The following is a 13,526-nucleotide window of genomic DNA, read 5'->3' on the forward strand; positions in this document are numbered from 1 at the left end:
GTACAGGCCCAGAGCCACCACATTAACCCTTTCATTCCGAGGACTTTCTATGTCACAGTCAACATAAGTTTCGATCTGCATAAGATGAGTCATAACTTCACTCATATTACTTTTTAATAAATGTTAAAGCCGAGTTTTGATTTCTCTGTGAGTCAAGATTGTTTATTCACAATTCTAGATTACTTATTGTCATTCTTCATTACAGATGTGTAAAGGAACACAAAACGATTGTTACTCCAATGCAGCATAAAAATTAAGCATAAACAAAAAAAATTAAAAAACACAAATATAAAAGCAATCCTATGAAACACAATGCACAAGTAACAGTGGTATACATCAACTGATTGTCTGTAAGTAAAGTTACGCTAGTTGATGGTATTTAACGCAAAGGTTGATAGGTTCTCGATTAGTCAGGATGTCAAAGGTCATGGGGAGAAAGCAGGAGAATAGGGTTGACAGGGATAGCAGATCAGTCGTGATTGAATGATGTTGCAGACTTGCTGAGCCGAATGGCCTAATTCTAATCCTATGGTCTTATGGTGTGTAGGGGTGGCGGGGTGAAGGTGTTGATTAGCTTGAAAGCTTGGGGTAAGTAACTATTTTTGAGTTTTGTGGTCCTGGCGTGGATGCTGCATAGCCTCTTCCCTGATGGAAGTGGGATGGGTAGGGTGGGTGTGATTGTTTGTGGTATTTCTGGCCTTTTTCAGGCACCTTTCTGTAGATATGTCCTTGATGGTTGATAGGCTGGTGTTGTGATGCAGTTTTAGTTACCCTCCTGAAAGGGATGCTTTCAACCCTTCAACATTAAATGCATTAAATAACCATTATATTACTTTGACTAGTTCTGAAGGTAGATAGAGTTTGGTTGAGGTAGAATAATCTTTGACTTGTGTTCTGAGAAGAGTCATCTGCGTGTTTTTTCTGCTTCATTTAAAAAAATCTGTATTTATGTGTACATACAGCTTCATCCATGTAAACATGGTAAACAAATTCATTTGTGATCCAGCAAGAGCAAGGCTGATAATACAATTACTACAGAAGGAATGAGTGAAGTTACAATTTCCATCATTAACCAATGAAGTCTTGCATTGGCTTTTTAATTACAACAATCTCTGCAATCATCTTATTAAATTCCTTGTCAGAATCCAGCATCAAGGATCAACTTTATTTGCCATTTACATTTACATGTGTTAGGAATTTGCTGTGGGACAACATACACAAGATAGAAACATAGAAAACCTACAGCACAATACATGTGCCGAATATGTCCCTACCTCAGAAATTACTAGGCTTACCTATAGCCCTCTATTTTTCTAAGCTCCATGTACCTATCCAAAAGTCTCTTAAAAGACCCTATCGTATCCGCCTCCAGCACCGCTGCCGGCAGCCTATTCCACACACTCACCACTCTCTGAGTAAAAAACTTACCCCTGACATCTCCTCTGTACCTACTCCCCAGCACCTTAAACCTGTGTCCTCTTGTGGCAACAGTTTCAGCCCTGGGAAAAAGCCTCTCTGACTGTCCACACGATGCTGGAGGAACTCAGCAGGCCAGGCAGCATCTATGGAAAGGAGTAAACAGTGGACATTTTGGACTGAAACCCTTCATCAGGACTGCTGTGGTGTGTTGGGCAGGGCGTAACATGCAACAAAACAACAACAGTCAACAATTCGAAAGAGTTACGCAGAAAATAAAAGTTAATGGAATAAAATGTGCATGGATATATAATACCAGCATGTATTTGCAATGTAAACAGCATTATAGAAAGTGGTTTAAAATATTTACAGTGCAGGGAAGTGACTGAGATAATAGCTTTGTTGTGTGTTTACAGTTCAGTGCAGTGATGGAGATAATAGATAGAGCAGTGTGAGAGCGGCTAACTCAAAGGCTTGATCAAGTTGACTGCCTGGAGGAAGAAATGGTGTTAAGAGCTGTTTTAATAGTGGTATAGTGGTTTCATAGAACATAGAACATAGAATAGTACAGCACATTACAGGCCCTTCGGCCCACAATGTTGTGCTGACCCTCAAACCCTGCCTCCCATATAACCCCCCACCTTAAATTCCTCCATATACCTGTCTAGTAGTCTCTTAAATTTCACTAGTGTATCTGTCTCCACCACTGACTCAGGCAGAGCATGCCACGCACCAATCACTCTCTGAGTGAAAAACCTTCCTCTAATATCCCCCTTGAACTTCCCTCCCCTTACCTTAAAGCCACGTCCTCTTGTACTGAGCAGTGGTGCCCTGGAGAAGAGGCGCTGGCTGTCCACTCTGTCTATTCCTCTTAATATCTTGTACACCTCTATCATGTCTCCTCTCATCCTCCTTCTCTCCAAAGTGTAAAGCCCTAGCTCCCTTAATTTGCTCCCTTAATTTAAGGGACCTTTTGGAAAAGGCAGTCTACAAACTGGGTAGTGTCCTCGATGATTTTTGCTGGCCGTTTCTTTGTCCTGGACCCTGACTAGTCCAATGCAAGTGTCCATTTAAAAAAAGAAACTAAGTTCAGTTATTTTCTGACTTATGGATTGCAGATCTAGACAGTTTAATGATAATTTCATGCAGTTAAGTTCTTTTCCGAACACCCTGTTACCCTCCCCCAGTACACAGTATTGATTATAGTGTCGTTAGCATTATTGTACATTTAACTATATGTTGTGTATGCACTTTATGTCAACTTGTACATGAACAGGAATTTTTCATTATCTATTAATATTATTTTATGGCCTGTATATGATATATGTACTGTGTTGTACCTGTTGTTCTGAGAGGTATCTCTACCTTGGGTGCCGGGGTGGAGTTAAGTTTCTACCAAAGGATGTGTAGGGGCATTCCATCCTTCCGCTAGCTGGTCACCCTTGGGCAAGGTGTAGCACCAGCTTAGCCCCCCCCACACACAGACAGGGTCATGTGAAGCCATGGGAGCAGGTGGTGGATGGTCGTATGAGCAGCTGGTGCAGATTACAAAGTCCTGGTTACACAAACACTGACGCCAGTACTCTGAAGAATGTTGATAATGACTGGAGTCTTGACACTGCTCAGAAGAAGGTGATGGCAAACCACTTCTCTGCAAAAATTTGCCAAGAACAATCATGGTCCTGGAATGACCATGATCACCCTTGTCATATGACACAACACTTAATGAACAGATGATCCCAGAGGAACATTGTTTTGTTTAGCAGTATATATGTATACAGTTGAATGATGATAAACTATTCTGACTGGTTGCATCATTGCCTGGTATGGAGGGGTTGTTGTGCAGGATCAGAAAAAGCTGCAGAAAGTTACAAACTCAGTCAGCTCTATCATGGGCACTGGCCTCCCCAGCATCAGAGACACCTTCAAAAGGCGATGAATCAAAAAATAGCATCGATCATTAAGGACTCCCATCACCCAGGACATGCCCTCTTCTCATTGCTACCATCAGGGAGGAGGTACAGGAGCCTGAAGACAAACACTCAGTGATTCAGGAACACCTTCTTCCCCTCTGCCACCAGGTTTCTGAATGGATATTAAACCCATGAACACTACCTCACCTTTTTCCCCTTTTTTTTGCTCTCTCTCTCTGCATTACTTACTTTATTTTTTTTAAACTTGTATTTCTTATTTTAATTCATGGTTTTTAAAAATATTATTATGTTTTACAATGTACTGCTGATGCAAAACAACAAATTTCACGACATATTCCAGTGATGTTAAGCCTGATTCTGATGCTGTACTTGAACTTTAATTAATTCAGATGGAAATGTATTATTTGTTTCATAGTGATGTCTTGCACTGTTCAACAGTACTGAAGGTTGAAAATATACCTATCTCAACACATTACCTGCTTCCTTTACCCTTGCTTTAGCCTGTCACATCATTCCACATTAAATTTTTTGACATTAATTTCCATATAAACTTGAGACTCCGTTCGGCCAAGCTCAAAAAAATTTATTGCTTTGTAATTATATCTTAACAGTAACATTTTAATGGTTATAATGAGGCAGATTCACTTTGCTATTGTTGTAAAATGAAGATGCAAGGCTCTCCGTTAGTTGGGGTTGATCGTGGATATTGCCTCGTGGCTGTCTACAGGATACACAAGCCGGGGCAGTATGACGTGGAGAACAACCTGTTGCCCATGTGGCAGGCTTCCCTCTCCAGGCAGCTGAGGAGGGCAAAGGAATGGCAGAGACTGATGCACTTTGGCACCAGTGGCGTCGCAGATGTTACCAGTCAACTTTCAGGGACTCCAGCTCTGGGATTTGTTCCCAAAGCTTTCCCCACGAGCAGAGGACTGAGATCAGTTTTCCCTCTCCTAGCTGAACTGCCAACCATGGTTTACGAACCCCGTCTGCCCGAAGCTACTGGTTTTAAGGTACCTGTAACCCGCCTTTTCCCCTTCTATGTCAGTAGAGATGGTTCCACCGGGTTGAGTAGCGAAATCACACATGAAGTCGGGAGCTGGACTTGTTTGTCAGTGGCTATTGAGACACACACCTTTGGGAACATTTAATAGGTGGTGGAAGCTTATCCACACTACCACCCCCAGCTATAATAACCACAAAAAATGAAAATGATGATTTAAGATTGTTGAATGTAATTTCCAGATTTCCAGTACACAAATGTAAAGGAGAACAAGGTAATTGTTACTCAGGATCCGATGCATTACAGAAGAGAACACAATAAGATAAAGACACAATATAAGAGAAAAGCACAATAAATATACTTATGTAAGACAGCTTATATACATAGATTGATTTTATGTCCATATAATGACACCAGCTATAGGAGGGTCTGTACATAAGGTGACTGGCAGGAAGTGACAAAGTAATGGTGGTTGAGGCTGTCCAGGAGTGGGTTAGTGGGTGGAGGAGAAAGTAACTGATTCCCCTCCACAGTTACCTTGGAGGGGAAAGTAAATGTTTTTGAGTCTGGTAGTCCTGGTGTGGATGTTGCATAACCTCTTCTCTGATGGCAGTGGGACCAACAGTCCATGAGAAGGGTGAGTGGGATCTTCCATGGTGTTACTGGCCCTTTTCTGGCACCTTTCCGTCCATATGTCTTTGGGTACCTGTGTATTTTTGAATAATAATAATAATAATAAAAAGATTTGAAAAGAAAGATGACAGGTGGGCTGGTGCTGATGATGTGCTGGGCAGTTTTGACTCCCTGTTATAGAGCCATCCTGCCTGCCACAGTGCAGTTTCCGTATCATCCAGTCATGCAGCTTGTTAGGATGCTCTCTGCTGTGCATCTGTCGAATGACATGAACATAGACGTGTGTTGTCCAACTCTCTTCAGCCTCCTCAGAAAATAGAATGTGTTCTGGGGCTGTGAGAGGTTGTGCAAGATGCGCACTCCTAGGAGTTGGAAACTGCAAGCACTTTCCACCGCTGTGCTGCTGATGTGAAAAGCCGTGTGAGCGGTGTGAGTTTCCTGAAGCTGATAACCATCTCCTTTGTCTTGTTGACATTGAGGAAGAGGTTATTTGCCTGATTGAAGCATACATTGAAATGCATCATTTACATTAACAGTCAATACATCTGAGGGTGTGCTGGGGGCAGTCCCCAAGTGATCCATATTTCCTGTCGGGTAATTTGACCGCTCTGTACAAAATGCTCCAGGAGCAGTCGAAGCAACATTTTGTCCAGCCGCACCATGATGTTCTAACATTTTTTTAAGAAATTAAATTTTGATGATTTGACTAAGTAAATTTATGAGGTTGTTCTTTTTGTCTTCCCCCCCCCCCCCGAAATGAAATGCTGAAGTGATGGAAGGTCCGTTGAAATAGCTATTACTAATCTGAGTTGTCTTGGCAACCACTCAGATAGTCAGGTGGTTCATGTGGAAGGCAGTTCATGGGATTTGGCGATGCTCTCGCTTGTCTCAAAACAGAGTTGTTTGTGCCAATCGTGATACGTTGGGAAACCTGAGATGTTTTCTCTTTCCCTCTCTCTCTTTCTCAGAATTTTATAGACTTCAAAAACAATTGTAAGACTGTGAGTTCTTGGGCTTAGCAGGTTCGCAGGCTAGCATTAACAAAGGATCAGATATTTTCAGCAACTGTTTATTTAAATTAAAAAGAACTTATGTGCTCTGTCACTGACCCCATAACTTTAATATACATCATAATGGATACAGAACATAGAACATTACAGCACATTACAGGCACCCTGGCCCATGATGTTGTGCTAATCTTTTAGCCTACTCTAAGATCAATCTAGCCCTTTCTTCCATTTTTCTATCATCCATGTGTCTATCTAAAGGTTTTTTAAAAATGCCCCTAATGTATATCTGCCTTTACTGCTATCCATGGCAGCACGTTTCATGCATTTATCACACTCTGTGTAAAGAAAAACTTATCTCTGGCATTCCCTTTCCCCCATTATGCTTTCTCCCAGTTACTTTAAGACCCCTTGTATTAGCTATTTCCGTCCTAGGAAAATGTCTCTGGCTGCCCACTCTATCTATGCTGTGGGGTAATGTCATGGGTGACAGATGACACATATTTTTCATAATAAAAACTGTTTTACATGATTCCCAAACGCTGTCATTGAGTTGTTGTGCTTACTTTAAGAGATGGTGTCTGAAGTAATGACATCAGTGTCGAAAGACGACTGCTTTTGGTTTGTTTGTAATGGAAGTAAAGGGCTGTAGCTTTTATTAAGCACTTAAGACGACTCAGTGATTCAAAGGTTCATTTATTATCAAAGTATACAAAACTCTGAAATTTTTCTTGTTCTGATAGCCAGGGAGCGAGGTAGAAAAGAACAGCAGCATGATCATCAGCCCCCAAATTCCTCCTCCCCACACAAAAGGCAGAACAAAAACGAAACAAGCACATTGACCCCCAAAACCCCCCCGCGCACAAAAAAAAAACCCCAAGAAAGATCAGGCGGAAAACACAGAATCTGAAAAAACCATATGACTGAGAAAAGTCTATAGTTCAAGTCCTTGTCCAAAATGCAGAAAACCGGGTAACATTCTCTGGGCACAGCAGCAGAACTGTAGCAGAGTGATCTCACCAGCGATAAAAAGGCAGTCTCCCCTCTCCAGAGCAGAGCTATCTCACTCGCAATAAAAGGCATGTTTTATTCACAAAATCCTCCAATGCCTCTTATCATCTTGATCCTCTTATCAGATCTCCCCTCATCCTCGTCTGCTTCAAAGAGAAAAGCCCTAGTTCGTAAGAGCTGGTTTCTTTGTAATGCATGTTATATAGTTGACATTTGATAGTGCAGAGTTTTAATTAGGGAATAATAGTTCTGTGCCCATATGTTTTTTCTCAACAAAATAATCCGCAATCATTTAATTTAAGGATACATATTACATACTACTTTTACCTTTTCAGGGGGAAGGTCTAAAGAATTCGTCACTATTTCTGCCATCTGCAATATGATCATCTCTCCAGCTATGCCTTTCCCTCCTCACCCTTCTCTGCTTTCTGCAAGGATCACTCTCTCTGTGAATTGCTTGTTGGCTTATTCATCCAACCCGTTGCTTCCCTCCCTCTTCCCAGGCACTTTTCCTTGTAACTGTAGGAGGTGTAATGTCTACCTCTGCGCCCCTCAATGTCCACCATGCAGGGCCTGAAGCAGCTCTTCCAGTTATTCACATAACAAATCTTATGGCCTGTTGGGCTTGAAATTCTGCCCTGTGTTCGTTTAGGAAGAGAGACAACCAACACCGGAATATTACAAAACTTAGGTTTATTGCAGAATTCGTAACTGGTACAGCGAATCGACGGAATCGCTGGAGAAGGCGCGTTCCGACCTCCCCTTACAATCTGCTCTTATTTATATCCCTTTTCCCCCCAGCACAACCCCCCGCTACATATTAGGTAATATCGGGCACTTGTGTCCATCTTATTGGCCCGCAGCCATATGCTCACGAGTTACCTGTTCCTTTTGTTTACTGAATCGCGTGACACTGTTAGTTTCGGTGTAGCGGGGTCCCCAGTTTCGCTCCCCCCACCCTCTCATTACGTGAGCCACTCCTGACCTGTAATGGCAGTCTCGAATTAACCCTAACATTAACCCTAACAGGCCTTAGGACAGCATTGTAGCGAGCAATCTTTGCGAGCTGCCCCAGCACACCCACAGGAGTGTTGGCTGTTAACGTAAATGGCGGATTTCACTGTACATCTACTGCCCTCGCCGTGTGTATTCACAAAGCTAGGCAGGGAGTTAAACACCTTCTCAACACAACTCTTTCTTCAGGGATTTTAATGAGAAAACTTTGTGAAACTGCAGAAAGTTAAACAAAATACGGATTAGATTCAACACAGAATAGTTACATACCTGAATGTGCAAATACCAGTGATTATTCTCACAATTCGTGTAATCAAGGTAACGCACACATGTAACATTCTGTAACTTCCCCATAATGTATTTCCTGTGGAGTGTGAGTAAATACAATTAAAAGCTGATGTTCTTTTGACAGTGAATTGGAGACTCAACATGCAGATACTTTCATAGGTTCATATAATAATCACTATTGCTACTTTTTAAGTTCCAACACTTAATAAGCCGTGGCTAATGGGTTATCACAGGATTCGTGCTCAGTGCTTGACTATTCACTCTAGGGACTCAAACGCTTTAAGTTAGCTGATAACATTACACTGAATGGGAATGTGAGTTGTGCTGAGGATTCTACACGGTTCACAAAGATATTGACAAGGTGTGTCATTGACGAACGAAGTGACGGGTGGAATAGAATGGGGGGGGGGAAATGTGAAGTTATCCGATTTTGTAGATGTTGATATTAAGAAGCCAGCATCCATCATCATTAAAGACTCTCACACCCTCTTCACATTACTACCTTCAGGGAGGAGGTACAGAAACTTGAAGACCCACACTCAATGTTTTAGGAACAGCTTCTTCCCCCTGCCAACAGATTTGTGAGCGGTCCATGAACACTAACTCGCTATTCCTCATCCGCACTAAATCTAAATTCCAGCGAGTACAGGCCCAGAGCTATCAAGTACTCCTCTTACATTAACCCTTTCCTTTCCAAGATCATTCTCATAAAACTCAACACACAAATACTGGAGGAACACAACAGATCATGAGCGTCTATGGGGAGGAATAGACATTATCATGACTCTCCTGTGGAGCCTCCACAATGGCAGCACATCCTTTCTTAGAAATGGTGCCCACAACTGCTTAGAATACCCAAATGCAGTCTGACTGATGCCTTATAAAGTCTCAGCATTACCTCCTTGACAACCATTTCCATGATTTTCTTCCTAAATGCCAGGATGCTGCCTGGAGTGTCCTAGAAGAAGAGGTTGGACAAACTTGTTTTTTTTCCCCTCTGGAGTGGCCAATGCTGAGGAAAGATCTGATAGAGGTTTATAAGATTACGAGAGTCATTGATAGAGTAGAAAGATGGCGTTTTTTTCCCAGGAGTGGAATGTCTAATACCAGAGGGCTTGCACTTAAGGTGACTGAGGGTGGGGGTAAATTCAAAGGGGATGGGCGGAGCAAGTTTTTACACAGTGGTGGATGTCTGCAGTGGTAGTGGAGGTAAATATGATGGGGGCTCCTAGACAAGCACATGAAAGAGAAGGATATGGACATTGTGTAGACAGAAGCGGTTAGTTTAGTTGTACATTTCATTATTAATTTAATTAATTTGGTGCCACATTGTAGGCCTTTTTAATAAATACAAAGTTCAAAGTAAATTTATTATCAAGGTACATATATGTTTCCATATATCACCCCCTGCGATTAATTTTCTTGCAGGCATACTTGATATATCCATAATGGAATAACATCCGTAATAGAATAATTGAAAGATTGCACCAACTTGGGTGTTCAACTAGTGTGCAAAAGACAACAAACTCTGAAAATACAAAAGAAAGAAATAATAACAATAAATAAATAAGCCATACATAGTGAGAACATGCAATGAAGACTCCTGGAAAATGAGTCCGTAGGTTGTTGGAACATCTCAATGATGGGTTGAGTGAAGTTGCATGAAGCTATCTCCTTTGGTACAAGAGCCTGATGGTTGAGCGGTAAAAATTGTTCCTGAACCTATAGGTGTGAGCCCTGAGGGGCCTGTACCTTCTTCGATCGCCCGAGCAAGAAGAGAGCATGGTGTGGGTACTGGGGGATCCTTGTCATGGATACTGCTTTTCCTGCAACAATGCTTCATGTAGATATGCTCAGTGGTGGGGAGGGCTTTACCTGTGGTGGACTGGGCTGTACCTGTTGCTTTTTGTAGGATTTTCCAGTCAGGGACATTGGGTTTTCCATACCAGGCTGTAATGCAGCCAGTCAATATACTCTCCACCACACATCTATGTAAGTTTGTCAAGGTTTTAGATGTCATGCTGAATCTTCACAAACTCTTAAGGAAGTAGAGGTGCTGCTGTACTTTCTTCATAATTGTACTTACGGCTGGGTCCTGGTCAGGTTCTCCAAAATGATAACACCAAGGAGTTTAAAATTGCTGACCACCTCCACTGCTGATCCTCTGATGAGGACTGGCACATAGACATCTCGTTCCCTTCTGCTAAAGTCAGTAATCAGCTTCTTGGTCTTGCTGATATTAAGTAATAGTTTGCTGTTATTTCATCACTCATCCAGAGTTTCAATTTCCCTCCTATATGCTGATTCATTACCACCTTTGATTCGACCAATGACAGTGGTGCTTTCAATGTGGTAACAGATCTGGACAGTTTAGGTATTAATAAATTTACATTATTATACTTGCACTTTATTATTTACCTGCACTGCAGTTTTATGGTTCATTCAAAATTCATGATACATTTATTATCAAAGTATGTATACTATATACAACCTTGAGATTTGTCTTCTTACAGGCAGACACAAGCTCAATAGGAACTCATTAAAAAAAACAGGAAACTCCCAATGTGCAAAAAAAAGGAACAAATTGTGTAAACAATAAAAAGTAAGCAAATAACACTGAAGTTCACAGCCATGATGCCAGTTCATTGCCACGGCTGGGTTCAGGAACCTGCGTCGTTATTGGTTCACCTCAGTGCTCAATGCACTGTGTAATAGTCTGATCTGACAAGCATTCCACTGCCCACATGACATTAACAAACCAATATTAATACCTATTATTTTTCATATGTAGTCATCAACTTAAGCCTGTGAGTTAAACTCGGAAATAGCAAGCATGAAATTAGTGCCTGTTGGGAACTTTCAGATTCTCATCGTAGTAGCTACCTTATGCCAACTCTTTACAGATGACATGGGCTACAAACTGTTGGCAGTAACGTTCTTTTAATTGGCTATTATCCTGAAGTTTAAGTAGAACCATATTTTCCGAGCTTTCTCTCGACTGAAACGGATCCTTTCTGACTGCTTAAATCAGCTGAACATTTAATGCTCAAAGCTGCCATAAAATTGGATTTAGTATCATTGTTAAATTTGTTTTGGTCTTCATTTTTGGAAGTTGATTTTCCAAATTTAAATAAAGCAGTTCACAACTTCTTTGACAAGTCACTTTCTAATGAATTCTGCAAAACCTTGGCTTAGTAAACAGTGTTTTTCCCTTCCCACGTGAAGTTTTTGGAGTATATCAGGGTAGAGTGTGAGGAGATTTATTGGACTAAGTGAAGGCGGCCCCAGTCAGCTGCGAGCTCTCCCCCCGCTGGGAACCTACCCTTGACAGAAAAGGAGCAGCTGGGAAGGTGCTGTTTCAGGGTTTGGCTGTCTTGTTTAAAAAAAAGTTCTGCTGTGCATTGGAAGGGGAGTTGGATCATGTGACTCTTACCACCCTACCCCATGTCACACTGTGCTGCAGTACTGATTGCCTTTATCCAATCATGCCTGGAATGCGTCATGTCACTTGGGCTATTTCTGCTATCTGTCGCTATCAAGCTTCAGTGCTAACAGTTTGGCAGATGGGGCAGTTTTTTCTTGAGGTTGTATCTTCGCCTTTTTTAAAATTATGCTTTTGGCAGCGTGCTTTCTCATTTCTTGAAGTGGACTTTTTCTGCTAAGCCATGGCTCATCGGCTGCGTCTTTCCTTTGGATCGAACAGGAGTAACACAGACCCAGGGTTGGCGATGCTGGATGGAGACAGAGAGAGTGATGTCTACATGACATTCCACACTCTGCCGAGAAGGAGTGCTGCTCAGAATGGATCTGACGCTGGATTCCCTTTACGGGATCGGACCCCCCTAAACCGGAGCTCCTCCATGTTTGTTCCTCAGCTGCACGGAGTTGAGACCCGGCCTACCAGAAGTTCGTCGATGCAGATATCACTGCAGCGCAACCCTGTCAATGGATGTGACTCCAGCGTCTCAGGGTGTCCCGGGCAACCGTTACCAGGTGTGGGAGTGGAAGTTGGCAGCGGTGGTAGTTTATTTTCCAGGAGATGTTCTCTTCCAAGCGTGCCTCTGAGCACAGATGATCCCCCACCCTATAGTGTGGCGGCTGAGTCAGCACAACAGGCTGGCGGAAGCCCTTCATCGAATTGTAGAGTACACTGTTGCTTTCCTCTGGAACAAACTGCAGCCGGCCCAGAGGAATTGGCAAATGGGTCTGCCTCCGGTGTAAACATTGGGGGCGTAAGAATTCAGCGCCATTCACCAACACGAGACACGCATCAGTTGCACCTTCTGCCCTTCTACTCGAATGGACATCGGAAAGCTCACGCCTCGGTGACCAGGTGCTGGTCCGTGCAGCACCAGCCTGACGTATCGGGGAACGGTGGGAAACCCTGCTTCATTCTGCAACTCCAGCAAAAACGTGACGGTCTGCAGGACCTGAAAACTGGACGAGCCCACGCTGAGAGGGAAGGCACGGCGGGGTCACCACACGTAAGGCTGGGGCGAAGCACTTCTGCTCTCTTGCCAGTTAAAGGAAACGCCGAGAGTCTGGACGTAGTCGAGACGGAGCAAGTTGGAGGAGTGGCATGTAGGGAAAACTGCCCCGAAATGCCCCGTAGCTGTTCATTGGAAACAATCCCTCAGGCGCAGGCCTGCAAATTTCAAATCAGGCCGGAGCAAAATCTGAGGCAGCCCCACGTTCGGATCCTGTTAACTCGAGGGCGCGGAGAAGCAACAGAAGGCTCAGTGAAGGATGATGGTGGCTGTGTTCACAGAAGAATGAGTTCAGTCACCAGAGAGAACTCCATGGTATGTGTGCAGCTCAAAGCCACGCTTGTCAGTTAAGTTAGATGCATGGGGCTCTATTTTGAGACCACGAGCTGGGAACAGTGGGGTGGGGGGGGGGGAACCCCAATCCGTTTGGCCTTGCCAGGATTATAGGATTATCCCTAGAGCATAGAGGAATGAGGGGTGATTTGATGGAAGTATACAAAATTATGAGGGGTATAGATAGGGTCAATGCAAGCAGGCTTTTTCCACTGAGGTTGGCTGAGGCTAGAGGTCATCGTTTGTTAAGGGTGAAAGGTGAAATATTTAAGGAGACATGAGGGTGGGCTTCTTTACTCAGAGGGTGCTGAGAGGGTGGAACAAGCTACCAGCAGAAATGTAGATGTAGGTTTGATTTCAACATTTAAGAGACGTTTGGATAGGCACATGGTTGGGAGGGGTT

General features: G+C 42.9%; 1 protein-coding gene across 14 annotated transcripts in view; it reads left to right on the forward strand.

Moving 5' to 3' along the window:
- The window catches only part of nedd4l (NEDD4 like E3 ubiquitin protein ligase), a 418,746-nt gene that overhangs the window by 167,848 nt on the left and 237,372 nt on the right, over positions 1-13,526 (forward strand). For 11 of the 14 annotated variants that reach the window (XM_073064145.1, XM_073064151.1, XM_073064146.1 and 8 more), the window contains exon 1: positions 11,839-13,105. The exons of the other annotated variants lie outside the window; for them this stretch is intronic. In XM_073064145.1, coding sequence (XP_072920246.1) covers positions 11,969-13,105 — 1,137 coding nt within the window. In that variant the 5' untranslated portion in view covers positions 11,839-11,968. Of the gene's footprint in view, positions 1-11,838; positions 13,106-13,526 lie in introns of those variants that run through there. 14 annotated transcript variants of the gene reach the window in all.

The sequence above is a fragment of the Hemitrygon akajei genome, chromosome 13, assembly GCF_048418815.1.
Source record: "Hemitrygon akajei chromosome 13, sHemAka1.3, whole genome shotgun sequence".
Taxonomy (NCBI): Eukaryota; Metazoa; Chordata; class Chondrichthyes; order Myliobatiformes; family Dasyatidae; genus Hemitrygon; species Hemitrygon akajei.